The sequence below is a fragment of the Taeniopygia guttata genome, chromosome 3 (genome assembly GCF_048771995.1).
Source record: "Taeniopygia guttata chromosome 3, bTaeGut7.mat, whole genome shotgun sequence".
Classification (NCBI taxonomy): Eukaryota; Metazoa; Chordata; class Aves; order Passeriformes; family Estrildidae; genus Taeniopygia; species Taeniopygia guttata.
In genome coordinates this window covers 30,712,405-30,728,389 of record NC_133027.1, presented here as the reverse complement: position 1 = coordinate 30,728,389, position 15,985 = coordinate 30,712,405, and the positions used below count along the sequence as shown (strand labels likewise).

Sequence of the window (15,985 nt, the reverse complement as noted above, 5' to 3'; positions counted from 1 at the left end):
ATGTGAAATCAAATTATACTATTTATTTTTCATAGGGAGGAAGGGGACTCTTATTTGAATTTTTTTTCAAGCTGGAAAGCATCACAGAAATACTCTTAATATGTGCAGTATCTCAATTCCCATAGTATAATGAAAATACTTCTTAAAACAATTGCAGGAAAACTCAATAATTAAAGCATTTATGAGCTAAGGAAGATGACTTGCATCACAGATTTTAAATGAACCACATTTAAGAAGATAAATGCATAATCATTAGGAGTGTCTTTTCTGGAGCAGTAAAATTAATATATTAATTCTACCTTTTGTTTTATTAAATATAAATTTGTACAGACAGTAACATACCAGCAGCTGAATGCAAATGCAGGTTAAATGAAACAGTATTCTTGTTTCATACCTTCCACCAGTTAACTCAAGGGATTCCAGTATTTATACAAAAACCACAGAAAGGTAAGACAGACAATAAAATGACACCTTTCTTATGGCACATCAAACAAATAACCCTTGCATTCTTTCTGAAAGATTTCATTTATTCTCAATAGCTATTTCCAAAACCACGATTTCCTCACTAAACAATGTGATTTATCAAGTAAGAGTAATGCTTTAGTCCATACTCAATTATATTTCACTATGGGAAGATCACTGCTGTGATTCTGCTTGCAGAGAGCCCACAGCAATTGCACACACCCATAGACAGACCAACAGCACTATAGATGTGTTAGTGTACACACACACGTACTCACCGGCCAGATCATTTCACATACATTTCTTTTACAAAATCCCATGTAAAAAACTTTTCCAAACTTATTAACATCACAAGTTCTTAATTCAGAAAGAAATACACTTTGTTTATGATGCAAGCAGGCAGCCTAAATGCAGCAGAGAAGTAAAATGTAGGGTGGGCACTAGACATGACTCCCACAGAAAAGTACATCAGTCTGCACAAATAAATGTCATTCCACAGCCTGCAATCTGCCTTCTGAACTGCATTATTTATTCAAAAGAACAGTGAATTACTTGGTTTGTAAACATAAATAATATGTTTTATGCATTATATTCCAACATAATACATTATATACAAGGTAACAAATGAAATGCAACAGCTGCCTTTACAATTCCAACCAGCTCTCTGAAATATAAATAGAAAAATGGTAATCTGGAGTCTCATTTTGATAAGTATTACCATAACAATGTGGCCTAGTAAGCATATGAAGGTCCCTGGGTCAATACTTACTCTTAATGTGTGATGCTCTTGTGCTAGCAAAGCTGTGACCTCCTCTTGTAAGGTAATGACCTCCAGAAACTGCCCCCAGAGAGCCATCAGAAGTGAGCAAAGCTGAGCTAGATTCATATTTATAAGTTCTGCCAGTTCATCAGGATTTTCCATTTTCTGAAGTCAGGAAAAAATATTTACATGATTAAGTGATTAAACCATAACGTACACACAGGAATAATAATAAAAAAGATACTTTATCTTAGTGAAAAATTTAATTTAAAAAGCAACTTCCAAATGAGATCTGTTTCAACTAAATATCAAAACTGGATGTCCTGGAGTTTCCTCAAACTAAGACAATGGATCAATCTATGTTACAACAATAATAGATTATTTTAAATATTTGTATTAAATATTGTCCTGTTGCTTTTTAGAATAATGACTCCTGTCCAAAAATTAAGGCAATAATTCCACTTATAGCAAAGATAACTGAGTTCAACTGTTGTATTTTCTAACATATAAAAATACTATGTGCCTGAAAAGAAGAGGAATCAGGAAACCAAAAATTGACATTTGCTAGTTTAGTCTAAAGCACAGGCTTCCTAGAACCAGATCACACCAAGACAAATTTGGTGTGAAACAAGTTTTGCTTTCTTTACAACAAAAGTTCCACAGCAATTGTAGATAGTTAGGCTTATGTGCCCTGCCATTTTAGAAAATAACAGTTTTTCAGAAACTCATTGTAGGTCTATAAGGCACTGAGGTAAAGGGTTTAAAATTAAAAGATAGTAAAGAATCAACTCTAGCAATATTACAGAGCTAGTATAAAAAAGAATTGGGGATATAGAAACACCAACTTAATCAATAATAAGAGAAATAAGAGAAACTTTTGATAAGAATTGTGGAAAACAGAATGAAGAAAACGGAAAATGTTTAGCAAGCTAAGGGAGAAACCAACTAACTCAAAGAAGCTATGTAAGTATAAAAACTATTTTAATACATAAAATAAGGTTATTAGTTGCCCATAGAGAGCTAGCAGTGCTGAATTTGTCTCCAGTTATATAAATTACATCCTTTTAAAGGCCATATTACATTTTCTTGCAGTACTACTATTGCAGTAACTAAAGGTGAGCTTCCAAGTTGGGCAGATGGCCCACATGCCAGCAAAGGGTGGATAAACTTTCAGAGAGTTTTAAAACCTGTCCTTTAGACTTTGCCATGACCAAGAAATCAGTTATTCAGCTGGGGCTAGTTCTGACTAAGGAGAGAGATGGGAGGCAAATCTAAGCCATTTAAATCAGACAGTGTTTCCTTAAGAATGTAGGGAAAACAGGAAAAGGGGACAGCATCAGAACAAGTACTTTTAGATGAGGGGATGACTTGCAGAATTTCCTTTTGTAAAACCTACTACTGCTTGATCTTGCATCATTGTTATTTGATACCATCAAATCCCAAAAAATCAAATTATAACTGCAGAAAATTCAAAGTGTGATTTTTATACAAGTAATCCACCTTTCTAAACTTTCATTTTCATTATATAAATAGTTACACAGCTACCACTGACACACCAGATCAACAGTTCAGTTTTGGTGTCAGTTGCACAATTTCTCTTTGGAGGAAGAGTTTAAATAAGTGCTGGGAAAAAACATAGATACTGTCATCCCTGAAACAAACAGTTTATTCCCAAGCGGCATATAAAATCAGCACATTTTACTTTTATAGTTATTTCACTTATTTAATAGATGAAAAAAGCCCTGTACCTTGACTTCTTCACACAATTCTGTAAGACGAATTTCTACATCTATGTTTTCTGAAAAGATGAGAGGACATACCCATGAGTAATGCACTTTCCAAGTTGCAGAATGAAACATTTCACAAAACAATTTTAAGACATGAAAAAGAATTCATCAAATAAAACTTGAAGCCCTAATAAATGCCACAGTTGCTAAGTAAACCATAAAACTTTCCATTAAAATTCTTATAGCAATTTCTGAGATTGAGGACAGAGCATAATTAAGAAAAAAAATTTGCAATTATCATGATTGCTTATCATGATACCTTGTCAAGAACAGCAATTTTCCATTCAAAATTAAATATGCAAATACTGTACTTTAGATAATACAGTTTTCAGATTATCCACTGATATTCAGCAGCAATGTCATAATTTAATACCAAGGTAATATAATTCCCCTTCTATCAGATTTTCTACAGAACCCTTATTCCCATATAATTTTTCTAAATGTATATAATTTAAAAGATACATGAATAAAAATACAAATCTTTAGTTGTATGAGGAACTTTTTTTAGTTAATAAAACTATTATTTAAGTGATCTCTCAGTAGCTTGATGTTAAGAGCAAATCAATCTAACACAGCTTAAACAGCAGCTTAAACTGGATCTGAACTTTGAATGAACTCATTTATGATGAGTACATATATATTCCTTCATGAAGATGTTTTTCCTTGCTAAATAGCCCCGTTTATTCTGGGGGATTTGATAAATCAGATAATAATTTGGTATTATGTTTAATTTCCTTCTTCATCTGAAGTATGAGTAATAAGGGAACAATTAATAACCCCTAAAATTGCCTGTAACAAGAATTTATATTTCATTTTTGAAATACAGTATTAAGGATAAAAATGTTCAATATTTCTTGAAAACACACAGGCACAAAATATGCCTTGAAAGCCCCAATAGTAACTCCAAGGTCTGGATAATGAACAAAGGTTTACAGAACAGCAACAGTGTGTATAATGAACTTCTCTTTAATTATGCCACCTATACTTGGTAAGTATATATTGATTTTGAACTAACAGCATTCATCAAGCTTAGGTTTGAACTTAACGCCACACAAATTAACTCACAAAACACAGTTCTGAGAAAAAAAGCAAATTTCAGAAATGCGTGTTGTTCTCAGAACCAACTTGACAAAAGTGGTTTAAAGAAACTACCTGTACCTTTTGCTAAACAGCACTTCACGATAATTTTTTTGAAAATGCGTGGAAATAATTTAAGCTATAATACTAATTTTGGTATGACCACACAGATCTTGTCATTAGTGAAAAAATTAAGTGGTTTACTTATGACATCATACTGATTATTTATTTGTCACACTTCAATTGAGAATGGGTTTGTTGAACAAGATTTAAAACTCTGAAATCTAAAATCTTTATGGAAAACCCCAAACTATATTAATGTCCCAATGCTATATTAAAAAAGAGAAGACAGACTAGAGCTAACACAACACAAAAGGAAATTAAGCACTTACATTCAATAGCAGTAATGTTAACCCAGCAAACATCTGATGCAAATTTGCTGGCTCTGCTAAAAACCAGTTTGGTTTCCTTTTTATATTAAAAGCAAAACACACTTATAGTTGATTAAAATGATGACGTGCTATCCTATCCTTTTCACAACAGAAACTTCCTTGTGCTTAAGCAGCTCTGTAATGTTTTTGTCCAGCATCAAGCCCACACTGACTCTTCAGAGGGAGGACTTGCCTACGTAGTTATATTCAAATGCACCCTCCATATCAAAATTAAGATAACTGATACTGCCTTGTGTAGTGTTTGGAAGAATTAAGTCTTCAGATACCAGAAGAAATCTGAAAGATTTCTTAAAAAGAAAAGGTATTAATTATCTTTATTAGCTAAAAATCATGAGTCTGTGTTGCATTAAATGAAGCTATAATTTTAAGCTATTTTTTAAATATTGATGACTGACTGAACTTTCACTCATTTTTGTTTAGTAAAGTAGAACAACGCTAAACCAAAAAGCAGCAATGATGTCTCATTTTATCACCTACACTCAGCCTAAAATTTAGTAGCTCAATTCTGCAGACTTCAGAGTTCAACTTATGTTTGCTATGGCTGAATATTGAAATTGTTTCTTTCTACAAAAGGAGTAACATTTTATATCATTAATAAGACTATAATATTGTACAATATCAATAAAGATCTGAGGGATTATATCACCTGCTTTGGAAACATACCTAGGTAGGCGAATCTCTGGGTTCGTGGATATTTTCTTCTGAGAAGGCGTTCATAAAGGACCTGCATGCTGGCCTTGGCTAGTTACAGGGATTGTACACACATGACTAGTTACTACACTCCTTTTTTCACCTGTGATTTATTAGTTGCCTTAAAGTTAGTAAAAGAGCTTATTGCTAGCCTAGCAATTAGTGCAGTTAGATCAGTACATGGAAACATATCATTTTAGTGTAGTTTCTAGATTAAGTATCACTTGCGATACACATTAAGATAGTGTAGATACATTTTTTATTTCCTGAAACCAGTAATATTTAAATGCTCAATTACAGTTACAGAATCCAACAGCTGTCTTCACATGCTTCTGCAAAATCAGTGCCTTGTGTTAAAATTTTATGACAGAGAAATAGCAAAGCAAACAGAAGAAACAAAATTACAGAGAGGATAATTTTATCCTAAAAAAGTGATGATTCTGAAGTTTAAACAGGACTGGATATTCTCTTCTGCAATGCCCATTTAAACTTCACAGATAAAATATCCACTATAAAAAAGCTAATTTACTTTAAAAATTAAAAAAAGGTGCAAATTACAATTATGTACTTTGTGAAGTCCAGTGAGCCTCAATTTCTTTTCAGAAACTTAGCAGCAACTAGCTTTTTTTTTTGTTAACTGCTGATGGATTTTGGAAACATTAGTGTTAATGGTAGGTATTATTTTCCATAAGCAAAATGTGAGTAATAATTAAAGCTTACATTATTAGTACTTTTTATTATATCAATTGTCCCAATCAATGTATAAACAAAATAACCAAAATAAATGAAAAATATATTTATAAATATGAAAAAACATGTAATTCTAGCAGACTTAAAAAATAAAAATAAAAAATTAAACCCACAAGAAACAAACTGTCAGTAGACTATGTACAATGAATGTTAAATCTAAGTTGTAATTTTATCTTCAGATATTTATTGTGACCATTTCTGTTCAAAATTACAATCCTAAAGGTAAGCTAAGTTACCCATATAGATGAGAAAAGGTCTGATTCAAGCTCCACTGAAGCTTGTGAGTGGTTTTGGTGACTTCAATGTGGATGAAAGATACAACCCAATATTACATTGCCAGTGTGCATCTCAGTGTCTGCTTTTTTCTCTAACATATAAATATTTTGAGGGAATGTTTTAGGGGTACTGAAGATCATATCTGAAACATTTAAATATCAAGATTTAATCTAAGCCTATCCTTAGAACAACAATAGTGCCATCAAACTCAATATATTGAGCTGATAAAGCAGATCTAGAGAAGGGCAACAAGGCTGGTGAAGGGTCTGGAGCACAAGTCCTGTGAGGAGCAGCAAGGGAAGCTGGGATTCTTTGACCTGGAGAAAAGGAGGAGGCTTAGGGGGGATTTTACTGATCCTCTACAACTGCCTGAAAGGAGGTGTAGCCAGGTGGGGATCAGCCTCTTCTCCCAGGTAAGAGAAAATGGTCTCAAGTTGTACTAGATGGGGCTTATATTGGATATTAGGAAAAATTTCTTCACTGAAAAGGTGGTCAGGCATTGGAACAGCCCGCCCAGGGAAGTGGTGGAGTCACCATCCCTGGAAGCATTCTAAAGGCACATGGATGTAACACTTCGGAAACATGGTTTAGTGGTGAACATGGTGTTGCTGGCTTAATTGTTGGACTTCAGGATCTTTAGAAGTCTCTTCCAACCTAAATGACCCTCTTATTCTATGATTTGGGGAAAAGTGTATTTTGACCTTACAAAGAAGACTAGGAGTTGAGTCATGCCTTTAATAAGGTGTTTCCCTCCATATCAAAATTAAGACAACTGACAGAAAAAATGTAGCAGTAACTGTAGCAGTATTTTTGCTTCTATAAAAAACCACCTCAGTTTCTAGTATTTTTCTACGGACAGATTTGTAACACGCTCCCTGAATTTAATAAAGAAGTGAAACATTCTTTGTTTGAATCACTAACTGACCACATCACATTTTAAAAATATCTTTCATATCTCAATTACCAACCTTACTGTTTCACTGTGCTTAGTTTTGACACTGGTAAGAATAAACAATACAAAAATCAGTAAGTATTGTCTATAATCCATATAAATGATGCCAAATGATCATTTTCTTTCTTTAGTAGAGCATGACTAAAAAAGTATATGGTTGCTGAAGAAAAAGTCTGAATCATTGTTTACAATGCCAATATATTTTCCTTTCTTACTTTCATTGCTCCTCTAGTTCACAAATTAAGGTTAGGCTCTCTAACAGATCTTCATTCTACAGAAAAGGAATGTACATGTACACTTCCATATATTACATGTAATACATTTGCAGTTACTTTTATCACACGTGGTTATAGCTAGATGTCTTTATAGCGACTAAGTCTGTTTAAAAAGTTACACTACAAACTAAGCCAGCAGAAATTTTTTCTTGTAGGTCTTTTTTAATGTAAGTTTTCAGTGACATATTCTTCTCAAAGCTTACAGAATGTAGGTTTTTGTACAAATATGCAATGTTTCCTTATAACCAAGAAGTGTAGTGTAGTGTAGTGCTATCTGGATTAGGAGCTTCTCTAAATTTCTCACCACTAAACACAGTAATTTGAAATAAGAACAAATCAAGACCAAGAAGAAAAAATATATTTCCATAGATTAAGACTGTTATCTCCTTATTTTATTAGAGATGAGATAGCACTTGTGCCTTCGTTTTCCTTTAGTTATTAAATTTCAGATCAGTTTAAGCAAAAAACCATTTTAGATATAAGAGATATGCCATCAATGACAGTTTAATCTAGAAGAGGTCTTAAGGAAGTGGTATGTTTTATGAAATTGAACATACCTAGTTCAATTCGGTGAGAAGAGGGGAGATCCTTGGTTATTGTAATAAAATATCTATGTAACCCTTTGAAAGCAAGCAGCAAAGTGGCACAAAGTGTATAGTGGAAATTATAAGCATGGCTGAGGAAAGACTCTGAAACAACAAAACTGCAACCCTAGAATAAAAAAGAAAAGGTGCATATTAATTTTGTGTAATAAATGAAGTGTTAACAGAATGATTAAAAAGATAAGCCATTGCCTCTTTTCACAAACTTGATCCACATTTTTGTGATTTTCAATGAATTGTAAGACATTAAAAAAGGAGGTCAAACACTTAATACTGTAAGATTCCCATAACTACATTGCTGAAGCAGGTAACATAGTCTTTTGGAACAAGTTTTCTCATTTCCCTTTTCACATGCCACCCAAAAATAACTGTAACAAAGTTCATTCTTTATCAAATCATATTCATGCAGAAAAGATAAAATTCACACCTCCCAACAGAACACAAAATTTTAAACTGATATATAATCTTACGTCTGCTGATAATTGTTTTGTGTAGTTATTGCCAAAGACCACACTTTCAAGAGAAGGAATCACAGAGTCCCTGTTTTGTGCTGGTGCATTCCTGTTCAACCACGTATTCTTCACTGGGCGAGGAAAACTGCAAAGAGTACAAATGAACTGATAGTCTGAACATACTGTTCCTCATTACTTCCAATACAAATTTCACTTACACAATATTCCTGAAAATTTAAGCCAGAAAGATAAATTTTGAACTATAACAGGTATGAAGCATTTATTTTCTGTGGATTTTGCTGTGAGGAACAGTAGCCTTGTGATAAAAACAAGATGAATGAAGAACGAATGAATGAATGCAGAAAGTGAAGACTATTGGATAACACGCAGAAATAAGCAATTACAGGTTAAAGAAAAGTGTAGATTATACAGGAGTCCAGGGCTGTACCCAAGTAGAATTATCTACTCTTTCAAGGGAAGTGTTAACACTGGTTGTTCACAACAGAAGGTGAATCTGAATGCTATTCAGAAGAAGAAAACACTCAAAAAGTGACCACCCCTAAGAAAGGAAGAAGTGGCAATAACGTGAGCATGATCCAAACAGAAGACCAAACTGTCACCCATGAAAGCCTAAAGGACAAACAGGAGTGACATGTGCAATTCTCATGTTTTTCGAAAAGAAGTGTTCCAGAAAAGTGAGCCAGATATGGATACAGCAACCATCAAGTATTTGCTACATGGGGGAGCTCAGCTGAAATAAAACACTGTAGATTTTAAAGTTTCTTCCTCTCCTCATCATAAAGGACAACTTGTATGCTTATAATAATTTTGTGGACACAGCAACACCCTACTCTCAAGATAACAAAAGCATCATAGAAGTTGCTGTTTTGTTTCAGCATCCCCTTACACAAACTGTATCAAGCTGAGGTTTAAAATTAAATAGTATTATTGTGGCATCACTTGAAAAGCCAGGAACGGAGCAAAAGTGCATAGAAAACCCCTCAGATTTACTGCAACTTTTTAAAAAGGTCAGTAGGAGCAAATATGTTTCTGACTAAAAATTAGTATCAAAACCTGGTTTTCATTTTCTGACAGCAAATGATCAATACAGGTTAAATGCCTGAATCTCATTTGTGGGACAATGTGATCATGTACATTTTACATACATGATGCTACTTTAAGTGCATTAAAAATGCATTTAAGTGCATTTATGAGATTAGGTCTTCAACAACAATTCCCACCTTCTCAGTATTTATTTCTCTCCCAAGTAAGGCTGTGCCATCTCTTCAGACATGTTAGATCATTTACTATATAACCAGGCCTAAAACACATCACCAAAGTAATTCAAACCAACTTGCATGGGGGGAAAAAAGGACAAAAAACCCCATGAAAGCCAGCTGAATCCTCCAAACCAGCACAGCCCTACAGCACAGAACAGCTGTCTAACATGCACAGAGATAGTGCTTTCCATGATGTGAAGACAGGCACAAGGAGTGGGAGTACCTGAAGTTAAAGGTCTGGGCATTTATGGCACAGACTGGACTTGAATATGAGGAAACTTGAGGGCAGTAACATGGAGTATTTGAAGACCATGAAAGAAGGAAAAGATAGATACACTAAAAAAAAAGCTGTGCAAAGAATATTTCATATGTGTAATTGACTGTACAGCCCTTTTTTCACACAGAGAGAAATACAAAGTAAACAGAGATTGCGATGGTTGATACAACTAGATGAAATAAAAAGGTTCCAGCAAAAATCAGCCACAATCTTTTTAAGAGAAAAATTAATTCTCCAGTTCTGTTTACTGAATAAAATGGTAAATGTATCATTTCCAGACATCTGTCATTCCAGTAGTAACCAAAAACTGTGCAAATAGTTAACAGAAGGCACCCTATTTTTATTAACAGCAGCTATTTCAGTCACTATGTACAGTGTGCAGCAGATCTTCCTGATTAAAAAAAAACCCATAAATATTTATACATATAAATATACACATATAAATGTAGATATTTATACATTCCTCCACTTCTCTGGTCTTAGGCATTTTCTCTCTTCTATACTACACACTCTTATTTCTAATTTAAAAACCCTCACATTTGTTTCAGATAATTTTAAAAACAAGAAGTTTCTCATCCCTCAGGGCCCTGAATTCCAAAATAATTTGGAATTACAGAAATTATAATAATTATATAAAATTACAGAAAATTACAATTATGGAAAACAATACTGTCTATAGACCTAACTCCTTCCTAATTATTCTGGTTTTTTAACATTTCCATGTGGACATTCAAGAATTTATTTGCATTTTATTAGTGAGAAATTACCTTATCAATGGCTGATGCAGAGCAACCAAAGAAGCATGGACTATAACCGATATGACAGAAAGGTGGAAGTAATCAAACATAACATTGACATAATGATGAAGGCCCTGGTGTAGGTTAAAGTGCAACTTTAAAGTTCGGCTACTAATTGGCTGTAGTGTGCTCAGGTCATCTGGTCTAAAAAGAAATCAACAGAACAACATACAATTAGAACAATCATATTTAAAGTGCAAGTTACTAATAACTGACACAAACAGCAATTTATCATAAATCCATACTTTGGAACACAATGGCATCTCCCTCAGAGATAAAAAAAATATAATGAGACAAACCAGTTAGGAAATTTTAAGAGACTTCAGCATTAGATTTCTTTTTCACCATCATTTATGTCTAATATGAACAAACTACACCTATAAATAATACAAATTTAAACAGATTAAAGAGTTAACATATATTCTTGCTTTAACAAAATTTTCTATATTTAAACTTACGAGTAGTCTGTATCCGTGAAGTGTAAATCTAATGTTAGCAGAAAATTCATTTCATTAAGTGACTCCTCGATCTACAAAAAAATTGTAGAAGCATGAAATCTTTCACGTCCATTATTTGTACTAATTCTAATTTGTATATTAAAAAGCCTAAATTATCTGAATATAGTAAATTTGAACAGCAGATTACCTTCCTCTCATCTAACAGCATTTTTATTTTGAAAATCATCACATCATTCACAGAAACTTCCTCATTTTTGTAAAGAATCTGAAATGTTTTACTGCAAACTATATTGTCATGGACTGAAGCAGGAAAGGCCAGATCTGTTGCACCTGATGAGAGAAACAAGTATTAATATAACTGGAAAACTCAGAGCAGCTAATAAATGGAACTATAATTTCCATCAGTTTCATTACTATTAAAACTGTAACAACGTCAGTAATGTAAATGGTATTCTTTTCAGTCAGCAACTGATGAAGATTGAAGGGGTACATTTTGTTTCAAAGAAACACCGTCAGTATTTTTAATATAAGTTGCTTTTAATACAAATTCTGAAAAATTTTTGATTTGTTACAAATTGAAGACATTCTAGGCATCAAAAATTGCAATGAAAATCCTGAATTTTGTATTGTTTCATCTAGTATTCATGTTAATTTGCAGATTTTTAACCACACTGAAAACAAAATTACCTACAGATGAGGCAAAGAGGTTAAATGACATATACCACTCCACTGAATTAATCAAGAACAGAGATCGTTTGTTCTTTCTTTCGAGATCTTTGCATCCTACTCAGGCCAAACTAAATTCCTAGCTTATCACCTGAACCTGGCACTGCACATGCAATATGACACTTCAAAGGCTACTCATCACAGAGAGTTCAGAAAAGTCTGATAAATGGTTGGGGAATCTTTTGCTGAAAAAAAAGAGTTAAAAGACTTGCAGAAGAAATGAGAAAGGGAATGATTTAAAACAGTCATTGAGGAAATACTTATTGTAATAGCAAAGCATTATCACACAGGAAGTATCACAATGGGTACTATCCTCTGAAAAAAACCTAAAAGAAGTTGGAACTTGAAAAGAACAGAAGTAACAGAAATACTGACACTTATAACTCCTCTTAAAAAATGGCTCAATAACATCATCTTCCAAGACAAAATGTCTTAGAAATTGTGTAAATGAGGGTATAAAATATTTTTTTAAATTATTTTGATTCTTCTTAATAAATTACTTCAAAAGAATCCACAAGAGGAAAAATAAAATCTGCTGTTTGCAGTCTACAGCTTTGCAGCCTCTGATAGAATATTACTGTGCTTAGCAAACATTCTCACTCTTAGTAGCACCTTAATTCAATTTCTCTTCAGAAATGTACAAATACTGGGTTTTGCTGAAGTGTTTTCATACATAGCATCAGTTTAGGTGTCCTGAACAAAGTGCTTACAAAGGCTGAATCATTACAGTGTAATTCCCCTAAGAATAACGCCACTTTCAGCTTACATCCGTGTCATCTGTTACAGCTGAAGGGCAGTGCAGGTATGGTTTCACTTGGCACATAATCTGATATAACTGCACAGCATCAGCAAAAGGGATCTCCCACTCCTGTCTGAAACAAAAGAAGTAATGGAGATAAATGGCTGAGGTTCCACTTCCTCTGCAGTGCCCAAACCTGAGTTACAGCCCCCAGCTCTGCTGACCTCAGTGTAACACAAACCAGCACCCCCAGAAGAGACAGAGGAGCTGCAGAGCAAAAGCTGAGTCAGGAACAGGCTGAGCCACTTCCACATGGGGAGCCAGGTCTCACAAATGTGGGGTCATCAAGGCAGAACTGCTGTTTTTTAAATCAATGCTGCTCTGACTGGCTGGGACTATTCCTCAGCTTCTACCTGCACAAAAGGCCATTTCAACAACAGAGGAGGAAAAAAAGTGGGATTTTTTTTTTACTCTTGCATATAAATGACATATTTACTCTTTTTTACTCTTGCATATAAATTTACTAGATTTATATTTATAGCTATATATTTATTGATTTGTATTTTACAAGGTAATTTACTCTTGCATCATAAAACCAGACATCTCATTCCTTCCTACTCTGATATTTTTTCCTCCCTCTTTTTTCTCTGAAAACTAGTGATGAATTTTTGGGAGAAGGAGGAATTCAGAACATCCTCAAATCTGAAGTAACCTCATAAAGGCTAAAAATACATATGTTTTTCTTTTCATTTTCTACAGCACAACTACATTTTTCTTCAAATTACAAGAAAAATAAAAGACCTTCACAAGACCGGAGCTAAAGCAAGTAAGTTGCCTTATCATATCTGTAATGACACTCATGCTGTGTCCCAAGCAGTTCTCATGAACTAATAAAAGATGTGGGAAACAGAAACAGAAAAAACCCTATATTTAAATTAATGAAGGACTGCATGAAGAGCTGGGAAAGGGGTGAAAGGAGATGCAAATGAACTGGAAAAAAAGAGGAAAAACTTAAAGACTGTGTATTTGACTTGGGAAAATAAAAGGAGGAGAGAGATCAAACAAATAGTCTGTAGGGGAAGGGAAAACAAAGCCAAAGTAAGGAAATTGTGGATGACTTATGGATGACTTGTACAGAGCCCAGGGAGAGCTAGCAGGCAAAATTACTTGGAGAGGAGTGGGAAAATCATGACGTGACAAAGCTAATAGGATTTAGAATAGGTGAGTATGAGAAAGACTGAAAAGCGAGGAAAGTACAGAAAGAGGCACCTGATCAATACAGGACACCATCCTCAAGAGTGGAGCTGTGGGGATCCTGACCAGTGTCCTCTGTTATCATCAAGCAACATTTTCACACAGTGAATCAGCACTGTGCTACTCTGTGCAGAGACCAATAGCAGCTATTTTCTACACACAACAGCAGCCTCGGGAATAGCTATCAGCTATTCCTCCTCCTGGAGCAGGAGGGCTGCATGTGAGCCTACAGCATCCAGCTCTGCTAAACCAAGCAAGTGGCTAAATGGAAATGGAAGGCAGAGATTCTCAGCAAGACCTAGCACTACCATGGCCACAAGAAGGACAAACTAACCCCCTTTCACTGACCAGCCTGTACCCTTCCTTCTCCTTTGCTGTGGGACAAACATCATCAGTATCTACCTGAAAAACCAAACTGAGAAACTGATCTAAAAAGGGCCCCAGTTATTGAGTTTGAAGGAGTTTGGGTTTTTTGTAAAATGGCTGCTTGTCAACTGAATGAGCTCCCCAGCTGAGTTCCTAGATTAAATCAGACACTTGTGTCAACAACACACAGAGCAATAAAAAGAAGGTAAGACAGAGTGGTCAGGAAAATCATGTCCTGGTATTTTTCTTCTTTGTCAGAACTGCTGATTTAAACTCACACCGAACCGCAATCTTAACGTTTATACTCTTTATGCCTAGTAACAAGAAACACGTCACAATTTACTAACAAGACTGCAGCTTTCTGAAAAAAATAACCTAAGACCATTCAAAAATATACCATGAAACAGAAAAAAATTTTTCCACTTTTTTCCAGCAGTACCAATCATATTATTCAGTGTCACTTCTCAAAGTATGTTTTACTGAAGGATGTTTATCAGACCCGAATTCTCTAAACTAAACTTTGCCTTTGAAGTGGAGTAATCTTGACTCATCAGAACTATTAATTTATTTCACACAAATCCAAAAAATATTTAGGAAGCTTGACCAAAACCCAGTATCTACATTGCTGTTGTACTCAGAGCTACTTTCAAAATAGCCTCAAAAATTCAGGTTTCAGTTACATGCTATCACATTTTTTCAGGCTGTATTAGCTGCTTCTTCCTTAAAATTCCTGTAATTCCACATAACATTTGAAAACTGAATTAATTTTTTGCTTTTCACATTTTTACACCATGCTGAGATATGGCTTATACAGAATAAGGTGAGCCCTGACAGGTTTCTCTGGGTTTAGTTTGTCTGGACATAGAAACCAAAAGTGAATGACAGGTTTAAAAAAGGAAAAAGATAAGGGAATTCTGTTCAGGAGGTTAAATCAATTTTCAAGTATACCGCTAGAACAACAGAGTAAGTCTGAAAACTGCATCCTTTCAAAGTGTTCCTTTAAGAAAAAGAACAGGCTTATCAATCTGTGTAAGAGTCTGTATCTGAAATTCTCCATTGCTTTCAGTTATCTACTTAGATCTGCCCTTGATCATCTTAGCCTGAAACATGGAGAAGACTGAGCTGATCAGTGGAAAAAACCAGAAGACACTCATATAAAGGAATCATCATGTTTTCCTACCAGCAGAGACAATCAGCAGATGAAAAACAGTAACACAAATTCTGTAATCAACTTTTAAGTCCCGTTGTTAAGAACAAGATATATCGGCATTGTGTTAGTAACAAAATTTTAAAAATTTCTGTATTAGTTATAAAAATATACGACAAAAGTGTAATTCCTCAATCAGCAAGGCAAGATAATTATTTACTGAAAGGTTTTTACACTTACCAGTTCCATGTAGCAAACTAGCTTCCAATATGTGTGGAATTCTTGGAGGAATTTTCATAGATGCACGAACCTGGTAAAAGCTAAAGACAGTGATTTGCAACAGATGTGCTATAGTACATCTCATTTACCATATACAGATATATTGACAAAGGCAAGAATGGATAAT

At 34.3% G+C, this 15,985-nt stretch overlaps 1 protein-coding gene across 7 annotated transcripts in view; it reads right to left on the bottom strand.

The window, feature by feature from the left end:
- Positions 1-15,985, bottom strand: part of FAM135A (family with sequence similarity 135 member A) — a 79,639-nt gene that overhangs the window by 25,107 nt on the left and 38,547 nt on the right. For 6 of the 7 annotated variants that reach the window (XR_012054930.1, XM_072926520.1, XM_072926523.1 and 3 more), the window contains exons 4-12: positions 15,820-15,899; positions 11,535-11,677; positions 11,348-11,418; positions 10,860-11,033; positions 8,554-8,680; positions 8,039-8,192; positions 5,202-5,279; positions 2,971-3,020; positions 1,232-1,387 (exon numbers count right to left, since the gene is read on the bottom strand). Coding sequence is in view for 6 of the 7 variants with exons in the window: in XM_072926520.1 (XP_072782621.1) it covers positions 1,232-1,387; positions 2,971-3,020; positions 5,202-5,279; positions 8,039-8,192; positions 8,554-8,680; positions 10,860-11,033; positions 11,348-11,418; positions 11,535-11,677; positions 15,820-15,899 (1,033 nt within the window). In the remaining variant the exon portion in view is untranslated. The remainder of the gene's footprint in view (positions 1-1,231; positions 1,388-2,970; positions 3,021-5,201; positions 5,280-8,038; positions 8,193-8,553; positions 8,681-10,859; positions 11,034-11,347; positions 11,419-11,534; positions 11,678-15,819; positions 15,900-15,985) is intronic. The other variant, XM_072926524.1, reaches the window with a different exon arrangement.